Source organism: Photinus pyralis, unplaced genomic scaffold (genome assembly GCF_008802855.1).
Source record: "Photinus pyralis isolate 1611_PpyrPB1 unplaced genomic scaffold, Ppyr1.3 Ppyr1.4_LG2, whole genome shotgun sequence".
Taxonomy (NCBI): domain Eukaryota; kingdom Metazoa; phylum Arthropoda; class Insecta; order Coleoptera; family Lampyridae; genus Photinus; species Photinus pyralis.
Genome location: NW_022170403.1, coordinates 8,466,769 through 8,480,844, shown reverse-complemented (window position 1 = coordinate 8,480,844; position 14,076 = coordinate 8,466,769). Strand labels below are relative to the sequence as shown.

The window sequence follows — 14,076 nt, the reverse complement described above, 5'->3', positions numbered from 1 at the left end:
TTACGAAATAATTTAATATATTGGAAAAAAACATATTATTGTCACAAACTCAACACTTATGTCGGATATTGCAGAGTGAGTTATGAGTTTAATGTGCAGTGGCGTTTGTGGAAAATCGAAATGAATAACGTAGATTTATTTGATGCACCCAGCAACGCTACCAATGATTTAGTAAGAATGTAAGATGTTATTTTTTAAGTGGCATTGCATTACGATGAAATAATGGCTTTTATCTATTTGAGACATAATGTAGAGATGAGTTTATCAACACTTAAACGTAAATTGAAGAAGTTAAAATTGTATAGAAACAAACATTATTCGGATTTATCCACAATCATCGATTTTATCCAAAGCCAGTTAAAGGAATCTGGTCAACTATGTGGATATCGTTGGAGTCATCATAGATGTATACAGAATGGATTTGTTGTGACACAGGTCACACAGGGTACAATTAGGGTAATTTTACAAGAATTGGGTCCACAAGGCGTAAAATACAGAAAACGTAAAAGACTACGCCGAGGAAAATATTCGATAAATGGCCCTAATTATGTATGGCATATGGACGCATATGACAAACTAAAACCTTATGCAATAGCTATTAGCGGGTGCATTGATGGTTTTTCGAGACGAATAAGGCAGGACTGCAAGTAATCCAAATCTTATTGGAGGTTACTACATCGATGCCGTTAAATAAATTGGTGAATGCCCTAGCTAGACGAGTACGAGTTTTATTTATGGAACAAGCCAAAACAACCAACGTATCGAAGCAAGAGCTGAAAGAAAATGATTGCTTTTCCGGCTAAGCACTGGACAAAGCCTTAATACAGTTTTGCTTGCTAAGAATTGTACAGGTAAATGTTTCTATAACAGGTGATCAAAAATGAGTTGCTGTCGAGTTGCATTTGGAAGCTCAAGTTATGTACGATTTCCCATGTAAAAAAAATTCCAAAGGTGACTCGACAGCAACTCATTTTTAATCGCATAGTATACAGGGTGTTACATGACCGCATGTAAAAAAAATGGGTGATTAAGGGGAGCAAGACAAGCACTTTTTCCAAATAAACCGAGGGTCCAACGTGTTTCGTTTGGGGGCCACCCCCAAAGAAGTGGTGAAATTTGGATTTGGATTTCTTCTTTTTTTCTCAGCAACCATAAGAGTTACAAAGATGGGTGGCACGTCTTTGAATAGGTTTTCGGATATGCCCTATCCGATTTTGAAATTTTTTTTCAAAATTCCTACCACTAAAGGACGAAATATTGTAGTGAATATTCTAGAAACAGATAAACATAAAGGCGCTATAAAAGATTAGTCACCGACAATAAGAAACGAAAGCGAATGACGCATTCTTTCCGGGAAATACGTGTGCTTTGTGTTTTGTTGGAGAATATTCCATTAAGCGCTTAAAATTTTTCGGGATCCCACAAATACCGGGATCCCGCGGGATTAACATATCCACGATCCCGCAACTTCCGGGATCGCAATTTTGCTGCGGGATTGCATTCCCTAATCTTACTAAACCATCGGTAGCGTTGCTGAGTGCATCAAATAAATCTACGTTATTCATTTCGATTTTCCACAAACGCCTCTGCAGTCTCCAATATCCGACATAAGTGTTGAGTTTGTGACAATAATATGTTTTTTCCAATTTATTAAATTTTTTCGCAATATTTTTAAGTTTTTCGCAATATATTCAATTTTTTTCCCAATACATTCAATTTTTTTTCCAATATATTGGAAAACATAATTTTATTATAATTTTGTGACCCTTAGACGCTTTCGTACGTTACATATTTACTCTGTATATTATCACTAAAATCCTAAAAATATAAAATGTCTTGAGTTCACTATATATTTTGGATGAAATGCCTACACGGGTTTTACATTATGTATTATAAACGGTAATACTTTATTTAAGATGATTGGAGCCGACAACGAAACGGAGTTTGGACACACATTCGCATCCACTACAAAATACTGTGCATTTCAGAGCAACGTCATTATTATGTGATTTGTAGCGAACGATGGATTGCCATACTACCTATTGCGTATAGCGTAGTGTACATACCATTGCCAAAGCATAGAGCACTGCAGAAAATGGACCGCTCTGTGTGGTACAATACATTGGCAATACGCCTCCGTCTTGAAGCGTTGCCACTCAAATCACATCCGTGGTTTGGTGAGAGCTAGACATGCATTGTGATGGTGCAGCCTACACCTTTGGTCAGTTTCCTCTTCGGCGATTTTGAAGGCTGTTGGTTTCAGTTTTTTCCTGGCTCTGCAATAACGTTCCGAATTAATGGTTGTCATGCATAAACACTCAACAAATGGCATCAAAAACAAATAAGAAATACAATAATACATTAACAATAACCATTTAGAACATTGTAAACTTGTTTAACTGAAGTAATACCAAAGAGCCACATCAATGATGATCTTCATTCACCCTTTTCAACGATTAAGTTATATTTTCACGTTCGTTCTTCATTGCGATGCACTCGTGCGAATGAAATCACTCTTTCGTACTTATAGCAACTTCATCGGAACGATTTATGAGAATTAACTACTTGCAATAATTTTAAGCAAACTGGGGTGATATTACTTGCATCAGTTACATGTCGTTCCGTCAAATTTCTTATTGATTAGATTAATTGTTTAAGCGTTAGAACGTATTTATAATAATTTAATCATTTGTGCATTGATGTTTGAAGTTCAGCCAAACCTAATTTGTCGCTTACGTCGCCGGATAATGGATGTATTTAATTTCAACCTTACGTGTCATACGCCTGTGACTTGGTCTTCCCTATCACTCCCGTAAGTGAAAAAATGAGATATGGTTATTTGAAGTTTCTAGTTTTGTGGAGAGTACTGCAAACCTAGTACAATGTTGTAAAATTTTCGAAGGATCCTTTGTTAACACGTGGAAACAGTGATCCTTTTTTAAATCTTAAAATTTTCAAAAACTGAAAGTTGAACGCACTATAGGCAAACAGAATTAATGTATTTTTTCGCGAAGGATCCACGAGGTTTGCGATATGTATTCGAAGTTGTAGAGCGTTGGGCTACATAGCCGGAGGTCGGGTGTTCGAACCTGGTTTGAGGTAAGAATTTTTCATCTGTGACAGAAATGGGAATTTCCTTAGATCAGTTTCGAGCATTCTGCCGGTTACTCCGAATTAGATTTTCCTGCAGTTTTTCTAATTTGTAAGGTAAATACGGGAGTAGTATAGAACAACTGGGCAAAAAGCCTGTTGAGGGGGACAATAAAAGAAAATTTAAAAAAATGGTGCTTGCCTTGCTGATAGAAAGAGATTGGAGTAGTACATTTAACCTTATTTTCAAGGGCCCCGCGAAAAAATATACTGCCATTTCCGAGGCCATTTCCCTATGGTACGTTCTACTTGGGACTTACTGTATATGATGCCTGATGGATGAAAAATGTTTAAAAGGCTCCATTATTCTTTTATTATTTATTAATGTTTTATACCACATTCATGGAGCACCATGTACAATTGTAGATAAACATATGTTTGCGTTATGCACATTAAACCAGCAAATGATTTTGTATTTTAATTTTTTTGTAGCATCGTTCAGTCAAGAGATATCGTCTTATATCGGCTATATCCGAACCAATAGGACACCTTGTATAATATTTTGCCTCATATATTCTGCTATAAAATTATATTTTGTATTATACACATATAGACTACGATGAAGGAAAATAAAAATAATCAAACCTGTATTTTTCAATAAAATTGTGCATTTTATTAGTTTTTACAAACATGCGTTAAACATTAAAAATAAAACAAGTAAAGAGAATTGTGTTTGGGTTCAGCGAGAGCTCACCCTCTTTTGTCACGCAGTTTTTAAGATATTTTCAGTTGACCTTGTCCACGAATCCATTCCGACGAGAGGTAGCATTTTCACCCTTTTTAACGCATTTAAAAACATGTGAAAAAACTCCGCGCTTTGTCCATTTTCTGTCTGCCTGTCCGTATGTCTTTACGGTAGCGTGCGTTTTTCAACTGCTCTGCTATATGTCAAAAATGTATCAAACGAAACCTTATATTGCCAGGAGATGAACCTTCTATATCTACTATAGCAGTAGCACTTAATTATCTCTAAACAATTGCTCGCTCCTATCATACATGACTAAAGATTTCAAAATCTCAAACGCGCAACGCATTCTTTCGATGCCCAACAAGTGATCCGATGTATTTCTGATGATCCACATGTATTTTGGTCAGGATTTGTCAGAATCGTTATTTATTCACCGATTTCTTTGGAAAAATGACTAATGCCCGGTTTCATAAACGATGATTAAGGTTAATCAATGATTAAAAATATTAGAATGTTAGCCACCTTTGATTATACGCTCATTTGTTTCCCGTTCTAATATTTTTAATCAGTGATTAACCTTAATAATCGTTTGTGAATTGATTAATTCGATCCCAAGCAGTGAACTTGAAGTACTCTTGGTCTCACGTGTATTTTGACCAAGAGGTGTCTAACTCGTTATTTGTCACTGATTTTATTGAAAAAACTTTTTTTACCTTGATGTCAAAACCTGAAGTTTATGAAATAAAATTTACTTTGTTTCCGAGATAGTTTCTCACAAGCGATACAGTTGGGATTCTCGTTCTATTTAGAAAAAATGATTGTATTGATCCCTTTACAACCTCTATATTTTATGAGGTTATTGTCTTGGTATTGTGGTGTCTAATATCATAGACCAAATTTGGTCTATGCTAATATGAATAAACAACTAATATGCGAGTCCCTCTTTTTAATTGCAAAATAGTGGTTGGGAGCATAGGATAGGTCCTGGTTACAGAAAAACTGAGGAATACAATGTAAAAAAACCACAATTTGATGGGTTGACAAAATTCACAGTATTGTAATTGCTGTAATGGCAATTTTCTTATTTCGTTAAAGATTAGGTATAGTAAATTGCGAGGTTAAATTGTATGTTCTCCATGAGTCTTCACGGCAGAAAAACCTTATTTAAATTTGAGTGGTTCTCTGTTTCCTCTAGCAATAGAAACCGCGAGGAAATTAAAAAATTCTGCAGATTTTCGTTTTCAATCTAAAAACAATTATGTAGGTTTCGACGCCCAACATCATCCTACGTGCGAATCCGCCATATATTATTCATTGAAAATGTGTAAATATCTAATTACCATTTATATGGAATTTCAGTGTCATGCTAGCCGAGATACTATCACATTATTCCGTTAATTCGACATTTCATTGTTTCCGATTTTTCCAATCATATTCGCGCACGTGTATGTGTATTGCTTCATTGATAGCTAACGTAACTACCTTGCAATATTCCTCATTAATTATTGTGCATCGTCTAAACTAAACTACACCATAACAAACTCAAGGACGTCGTTCCGTAAATAGTTTTAAGAAGTTAATTTGAAATTCCGAATGTGTTAATAAAAAGAAAATAGCTATTTGTACTAACCATAAAGACATTCCTTCTGACTGCAGTCAGTTACACAAATGAAGTTCTTTGTGATGCAAAAATAAGATAATTAAAATCAAGTGCCATTAATTTAATTCGCAATAACCTTTTTTAATGCACGAATTCGATTCACAGCCGTCAACTGTAATTGCAAATTTTAATACTTTTTATTGAAATAAATGTGTGTTATCCAGTCTAATTGCACACGTCTTCACTCTGATCCATTCACAATCGATATACGAGTACCTTATACCGTATGTACACTATAAAATAAAATCTGTTATTATGTATTAGATTTTTCAAGATTTTACCATTTTTACTACCGGTACGTTGGTAAGGGAGATATTCCATTGGGGTAAAACAAGACCCCTCATTTTTTTCACGGAAATACACGTTTTGAAGCATCAGGAATCCCAATCCAATAAAATCTCTATGATGTCAATCTGTCTGCATTTTCATTTCCGGCTAAACGGCTGAACCGATTGGAACCAACTTTGATACAAATATTCTTAGACATAAAAGAAGAAAGAAAAGAAAAAGCTGAAAAGCTGTTGAGCACAATCACGCATGCGCAGATGTGCGGGTGGTACCTGCACTGGCCACAACAAATTTTTCATTTTCCATTAGGGGGAAACAATTTTTATCTCCCTCCATTGTTTAGGGATGTATTTAAAAGCGATACAGCTCGTATGCTCACCAGGAAGATGACAATAACATGTAGTATGGTGCTGTGGTGACTTGGGGAAAGTGGGCGTCTCTCAGTAAATTTGCCGATTTGGTTTTTATTTTTTGTGCTGTTATTTGAACAAATACAAAAAAATAAAAAAACACGTTCTTACTGTCACTTGACACCATTGAGAGATTTTCAATACGGAATCTTGTAGAATTCAAAAATTGGCACTGAGAAAGTGTTTTTAATTTTCTGTATCTGCTCAAAACATAAGAAAATAATAAAAACGGAATCGGCAAATTTCAGATTTTTTTTGCATATCTTTCGGAAGTAAACGGAATTGTCCAGTTTTTATTTGCAACTGTTCTCTAATTTGACAATCATCGTATCTTCTATGATTACGGAGATCCCCATTTACTTGGACACTGTGTATAGCAGTGTAGCTACGAATTATAACATTTACCCTCGCATTTACCCATAGAGTTATTTTACAGGAAAGTTGTAAATATATTGTTTGTAGATTGTAAAATTCTGCGTCTATTAATGCGCCCATTTGTAATTTTTTGTTGTGGAAAATCGGAGATTTTAGTAAAAATCACACTTGCCGTGAAATTATGGAAACAAAAATTTTTTACGCAAATATTAAATTTTAATTTATTTTTTTTCCGGTTTCCCGAATTGGAAAATAATAAATGAAGATATAAGCAGACGCAGAATTTTTCAAACTACATATAACAAACCTATGTATTTACAACTTTGCTCTAAATTAATTAGGGGAGGAATTATTTCGTTAGCAATGAAATCCCTGTGGTGCGTAAACCGTTTCTACACCCGGTATTCGCCAACTGGGTATACAATCCACCAACTCTTGTTAAATTTGCCAAGTTAGGCATTGATTGGAGGGGCAATCTGTCCCCTCTTGCCCCCCCCCCCTGGTCCGTCCTTGCGATCATGGTCCACGAAATCGATTCAGGCATATCTCGACGGACGCATGGAAGTTTCTAAAATTTTCCATTCGGTTTTGAAGGTAAATTCATTTATATTTATTCCTAATTTTAATATCATAAAAGTAGTATATATTTCCTTTTTAAAACCTTGAACGCATTTTTACCTGATCAATATAATTTTGTTATGTACACAAATAATAATTTATAATAGTTATTTATGCATGAAGGGCATTAAAGTCGCCCGAGGATTAAGTATCGAGCAATGCTTGAGGTGGATACAAAACTTTATTTTTCATAATTGCAAATAATGTATTTCCAATATACATTATACAAATGTAATGATTATGGTTTGCACTGCACAACCTTAAACTGCTTCATACGAATCAAGTAACATCTTTTTTAAATACATAATGATAATGGGAACTCCATCAATATAGTCCAGGCTATAAAGGGTTTTCCAATAAGAGGTGTTATTTTGATATTCAAAGGAAAATGCCATTTTTTAAGATAAATTATCGGATATTTATTACATTATAAAGAGGAAGGTATGCCGTTAAAAATGGAAAATAACATCAGCTAAATGAAATTTTTACAAAAAAAATTAGTTACCGGGCGAAACCGGGTTTTTCAGGCAGGTGAAATGAATAGAAATTGGGAAAAAAATAATTAAAACAGCTGAATTTTTCCGCAGGTGAAATCCCGGGGGTTGAAAGGGGTGGAAAGTGGTGTTTTCCAAATTGTGGCAAACCTATTAATTTTAGACGAAAATGTTAAATGTTATAGAGATTAACAAAATGAACAACTTTTGTATCTGCACTATTTTCACATAACCTCCAATTTTCCTAGAAAAACCGGAAAAACTGCTTTTTTCGTTTTTTATTCTTATTTTTGCGAAAAAATGTCGTAGGAGTTTGAGTTTGGAGGAATCATAGCTTGTTTTATGTAAAAAAAGAAGATAATTTTTTGGGCCTGTAAAGTTGAACCGTTTCCAAGTTCTCACGATTTCTGAAAAAAACACCTCTTTTTCAAGGGGATGAAATAGTAGATTGTATGACAAGTAGGAAAAGTTGCATATTCCTGGACGATGATAGTGATTGTAAGCCGAGGCGTTAGCCGAGGCTTACAACTATCAGAGTCCAGGAATATACTTTTCCTACGTGTTGTACATACTATTTTTTAGTCGATAGCCAATAGTTAAAACACCAAATATACCATTTCAAACTAAATTTAATTTTCACCAATTGTCATTTGGTCTAATGTCATTAGTCAAGGCTTGTATGCGATAGGTGCGAGGATCGAACCCGGGCGGCGCCTTTTTTTTATTTACAGTAATTAATAAATGCAAACATCAAGTTCGTTTTCCGAGCATGCATTGTTTGAACGTTACCATGGACATGACGTAAACAAATCGAAAATTTTTTCGTTTGAGTGAATTTATAATTAGTTGATGTGCAATATTAATATAAAATGGATATCGATGGTAATTTTGATGAAGATTTATTTTGTAGAACACCACCTGAAGTTTTGGAGGCAGTCAATGAAGCTACTCTTAATCTGTTGCCAACTAAATCGAGGGGAAGTATGAAAATGCTTATCAACGTTTTATGGAATATAGATCAAGTAAAGGAACTTATTCGTTTTCGGAAAATGTGGTACTCGGATATTTTCTTGATTTGTCGAAAAAGATGAAACCCTCAACACTTTGGGCAAATTACTCCATGTTGAAGGCCACTCTTATGTTAAAGCAAAATGTAGACATCACTTCATATAACAAACTGCGAGCATATTTGAAAAAGCAATCCGTGGGTTACAAAGCAAAGAAGTCGAAAGTCTTCACCAACGAACAAATCCGAGAATTTATGATGAACGCTCCAGATGATACTTACCTCATGGCTAAAGTAAGATTTTAATTGAAAGGCCTGAAGATTATAATTTAATTTTTTTAGGTTGTGGTAATTTTCGGAATTTATGGCGCCTGTCGGCGAGAGGAGTTATGTAACATAAAGCTTACGGACATTGAGGATTTGGGTTCACAACTACTGGTGAAGATTCCATGCAACAAAACCAATAAACCACGGTCGTTTATAGTAAACGACACTTATTTAGAAACATACCGTAAATATGCAGCCGTTCGACCATCCAATTTTCACTGCAATAGGTTTTTCTTCAAATACCATAATGGTAAAGGATTTAAGCAAGTAGTGGGGGTGCATACATTTGCCAGCATTCCACAAATCGTTGCTAACTTTTTGAAACTGTCCGATGCAAACCTTTACACGGGACATTGTTTTCGAAGGACATCTGCGACAATTTTGGTAGATAATGGTGCAGATTTGACTGTTTTAAAACGTCACGGCGGTTGGAAATCGTCGAATGTGGCGGAAGGATATATAGAAGAATCCTTAAAAAATAAAATGGATGTGGCAGAGAGAATAGTTACTTCAATTTCTGGCGCACATATTCAGTGTAAGGGTGCAAGCAATGTTGGCGTCTCTACTAGCACCATCTCCAAAACAAATACGGAGTCCACTTCTTCAATTAATTATGAAGTAGAGTCGACATTGACTGGACTACCAAATTTGATTGGAACCTGCAATAATTGTACTATTAATGTACATATTAATAGGCAATAAACTATTCATTTGCGTGTATAACTGTTCTTTTATTTTTTCATGCTCACAAGAATATAGATATTTTCCCGTACTGTACAGGAATTAAGATTCCCGTACAGTACGGAAATCACATGCTTTGTGATGACATAAACAAAACAATAATATGCCATTTTTCCGACTATCGACTAAAAAATCTATTTTTTTCATCGTACAGAGGTGCGCGGGGTAGCAAAATTTTCGGGAAGGCTTATATTTTAATAAACAAAAATAAAAAAATATTATTCCTATAGCAAAATTCGAGAAAATTGCCAAAAACTGGAAAAACAGTTTTAAGATATACACGGTTTTTGCAATGATAAATCAACGTGTTAGATTTTAATAAAGATTTTTTCGAAAACTGTCTTCTTGCTTCTCTTTAATAATAATAATACTTTATTATCCTGGCGGAGACCAGCTGTAAGCTGTTTTTCCCAACCAGCAGAATTACAATTTTCTCCAAAATACTGATTGAAAATAACAAAAATTAAAAAAAAAGGTATACTATTTCAATAACTTGAGTTGTACGAGACTACATGAAAAGAAAATAAATGAAATCTTAGAAGAAGACGACAGATTGACAAAAATGCTTCCATCACACCCCACAAGTAAAAATCTAATGGGGTGATGTCGGGCGAGCGGGCAGGCCACTCCACCGCACCTCCACGGCCGATCCATCTGTCCGGATAGGTTTGGTCCAAGTGTTCCCTCACCTGCCGCCCGTAGTGAGCAGGGCACCCATCGTGCTGGAACCAGTGGTCCCAGTACAAGTTCACTGGAACATCCATTAAAAGTTCTGGTAGCACCTCGCGCAGGAAAATCAGGTAATTATGGGCATTTAGACGCGGAGGGAGGATGTAAGGCCCCAGTAGGTTGTCCCCAGGATGCCAGCCCAAACGTTTAAAGAAAACTTGTCCTGGTATCCTCGCGTAAACGTTTCATGAGGATTGTGCTCCGCCCAGTAGTGGCTGTTACGAGGATTGAAGGTCCCCTCTCTTGAGAATCCTTTCTCGTCAGTAACTAGCACGCTCCTCAGAAACTTCGGATTAGCTTCTTCCTCCTGGACGACTAAGTTGCAGAATTCCAGCCTCCTTTCATGGTCACCCGGCCGTAACTCTTGCACTTTCTTAAATTTATAGGGGTGTAAGTTGTTGTTGTTGGCGATGTTCCACACTGTGTGTTGACTACAACCCACCTGATCTGCTACAAGTCGAGTGCTAGTACGCGGGTTTGCATCGAAACGTTCCAACACATCCTCCTCTAAGGCATTTACCAACGGGCGATCGCGATCACGGGCGCTAGTGGGCTGCGAAATAGGAGGAGGTCGGTGTAAACAAACAAACTTTTCGAAATGGTGCTTAAATGACCCAAGTATCGATGTGCATCACGAATCTGTGTGTAAAGTTAAGCCTCCGTCAGCTTACCTGCAATTGCCCTGTCTCGCACAGTCGGAAGTGAACTTCTTGAAAGACCTGTCTGCAGGGTAACTGACGGTTTGGATACCGCTCAGCGTACGCTCGTCGTGCAGCTCGTGCGTTACCATTTGCCAATCCGTACATGAAGTGCATGTCCGCGTATTCCGTGTTAGTAAAACGTGCCATAGTGTTTATTCACTTGATACGCGTCGTTGCAGACGGGATTTCGTGGGTTTAAACAAAATTCTGATCAAGTGTCAGCCACACATCGCCGCCTGAGATCGCTCCGTGTGCACCGCCGGCCGGTTGGGTTGCCTACCTACAGGCGCGAAATTCCAGAAAGTAAATTTGGCTCTGGCACCCTTATTTTAGATTTCCGACCCCAAGTGTCCTATATCAAAATATTCCCCTACGCACCACCTACACGCTCCCAAACGGTGGCAGGTACTATAGGAATCACCCTGTATAGAAGAATACATATAGAAAGATTAGGTAACAGAAACTTGCTATACTTAAAGTTATGTTTGCTTAAATATTCTCTTTTGTTATCTTATGTTCAAATGTTTTAGTTAAACAGCTTTATTATTTCTTTTTTCTGCATTTTTACCGCAATAAAAGCAATTTGAAATAAAATCGGATTATCTTGCTTCCTGATTCCTGAACAATTTCGCTTTGTTCACTGACTCTTCTTCCTGCCTGTTTTATAGCTGATGCAATTGCGTTGGGCCTGTTGATAAACTTGCAAAATCTGCAATAAAAACGTTAGTTTTACCGGCTAAAGCAAATGATTTGAGATGTAAAACTTGGAATAAACTTTACGAGGATTTTATTCATAATTCAACATTCCCAGCTTAATCCCATCAGCTGTAAAATAAGCAGGAAGAAGAGTGAACAAAAATAAATTGTTCAGGAAGCAAAAGAATTCGATTTTACTTCAAATTGCTTTTATTGCGGTAAAAATGCAGAAAAAAGAAATAATACAGTTGTTTAATTAAGGCAGTTAGGCGCTAGGAAACAAAAAGAAAATATTTTAGCAACATTAAAGAGGAGAGAAAAGACAAATTTCAAAAACTTTTTATTAGCGCGGATCCAATACGTTAATTTATTTGCAAAAAAAACTATTTAGCTACTGTCAAAAACGGTAGGTATATCTTAAAACTGTTCCTCGCGTTTTTGCCGCTTTTCTTAAAATTGTTCTATTGGAATAATATTTTTTATTTTCGATTATTAAAATGTAAGTCGTTACGAAAATTTTGCTACCCCGCGCACATCTGTACGATGAAAAAAAATAGATTTTCTCCAACCACCTGAATAAGACGCTATTTTGTGACAGTGTTCGGTACGTAAAATTGACGTTTTGCGGATTAATCGCTTTCACCATGGCAACTGTACAAAAAGGGGATACTTTTGGTCCTAGTACCAAAAAGAAATTGACCTTGAAAGTTGGCCAATTAAAAAATTACAATCACGGAGATATGTCACATTGACATCGTTTTACATTGCAGGTTGTAAGATATTTCTACACATACAAATCAAATATTTTTGCATATTCAATGCAAATAATGCTGTTACCTATACGTATGTACATGTATTGAAAATGATTTACGCTCGCTATTTTTATTTAAACCATGTGTAACGTAATTTACATATTCGGTGAACGTAATTTTAATACGTATACAACCCGCCGTCGCGCGTAACGCCATCTACTTCAGACCCATTGCACTATTATCTGTCATTTTGAATTCAAAATTTGAAAAAGTGAATTGCAATTAATTTTAATTAAAAAACTGTATAGTAAGTTTTTTATTCCAATGCAAAATATAACAATATTTATTGTGTATACAATAGAAATGACTGAAACTGATAGCGACATGGATTGCACTCCGCCAGAGATTATAGAAACGGCAGAAGATGCTACCTTAGATTTGCTCCCTACAAAGTCGCGAGAGGTGAGACGTAAAAAGTAAGAACGAATAGGTTATAAGTTAACCTAAAAACTAGAGTGGCATGACACGTGAGGACAAGAAAGCAGAAGTTCTCATACTAGTAGTGAAACTGTGACTGAATCTAAATTCGAATATAATTTGAAGTAAAGGGGGTTGGAGAAAAAATTTTATGTTTTATTCGTACAAAAAATGCGTTTTCGGGACTCGGAAGGTTGCTGGACTCCGCTAACGCGTCGTCCAGCAACTATCTTCCTCGTCCCGAAAACTGACATTTTTTGTACTAATGAAACAAATAACTATTTCATCCCCTTGAAAAAGAGGTGTTTTTTTTCAGAAATCGTGAGATCTTGGAAACGGTTCAACTTTACAGGCCCAAAAAATTATCTTCTTTTTTATCATAAAACAAGCTATGTCTCCTCCAAAAAAAACGAAAAAAGCAGTTCTTCCGGTTTTTCTAGGAAAATTGGAGATTATGTGAAAATAGTGCAGATACAAAAGTTGTTCATTTTGTTAATCTCTATAACTTTTACATTTAACATTTTCGTCTAAAATTAAGTTTTGCCACAATTTGCAAAACACCACTTTCCACCCCTTTCAACCCCCGGGATTTCACCCGCGGAAAAATTCAGCTGTTTTAATTATTTTTTCCCAATTTCTATTCATTTCACCTACCTGAAAAACCCGGTTTCGCGCGGTAACTAATTTTTTTTTAAAATAAATTATTTTAGCGCTATTTAGCCTGGACTAATATATTAGACATGACGTCTGAGGGCATAATGAGATGACAGTCCATTATACCCCCTCATTATGCCCTCGGACGTCATAGCTTAGTCACGCTTTATATATTTTTACCTAAAATCGTCATGCAACCTTCATTTTCATACCTACTTTACGTCAGGAAAGTTTAGTTTCCATGACAGAGGCAGACCAGATTGCTTTTCCTGCCGCCTGTCATTTTATAGGCCGCACCTGTCACTTTACC

The 14,076-nt window shown here is 36.0% G+C and overlaps 2 protein-coding genes and 1 long non-coding RNA gene across 3 annotated transcripts in view; 2 read left to right on the top strand and 1 right to left on the bottom strand.

Annotated features, from left to right (window-relative positions):
- Positions 1 to 14,076, top strand: part of LOC116163543 (inverted formin-2) — an 89,194-nt gene that overhangs the window by 29,140 nt on the left and 45,978 nt on the right. The gene's annotated exons all lie outside the window — the stretch shown is intronic.
- On the bottom strand, positions 1,771 to 5,823 carry LOC116163548. Its single transcript, XR_004143763.1, has 3 exons — positions 5,780 to 5,823; positions 5,469 to 5,731; positions 1,771 to 2,276 (listed from the first exon to the last, which is right to left on the bottom strand). It is a non-coding gene; the product is annotated as an uncharacterized LOC116163548 (long non-coding RNA).
- LOC116163187 lies at positions 8,669 to 9,718 on the top strand. Its single transcript, XM_031477035.1, has 2 exons — positions 8,669 to 8,983; positions 9,032 to 9,718. The coding sequence occupies exons 1-2, from the start codon at positions 8,690 to 8,692 to the stop codon at positions 9,716 to 9,718; spliced, it is 981 nt and encodes a 326-aa protein (XP_031332895.1). The 5' UTR covers positions 8,669 to 8,689.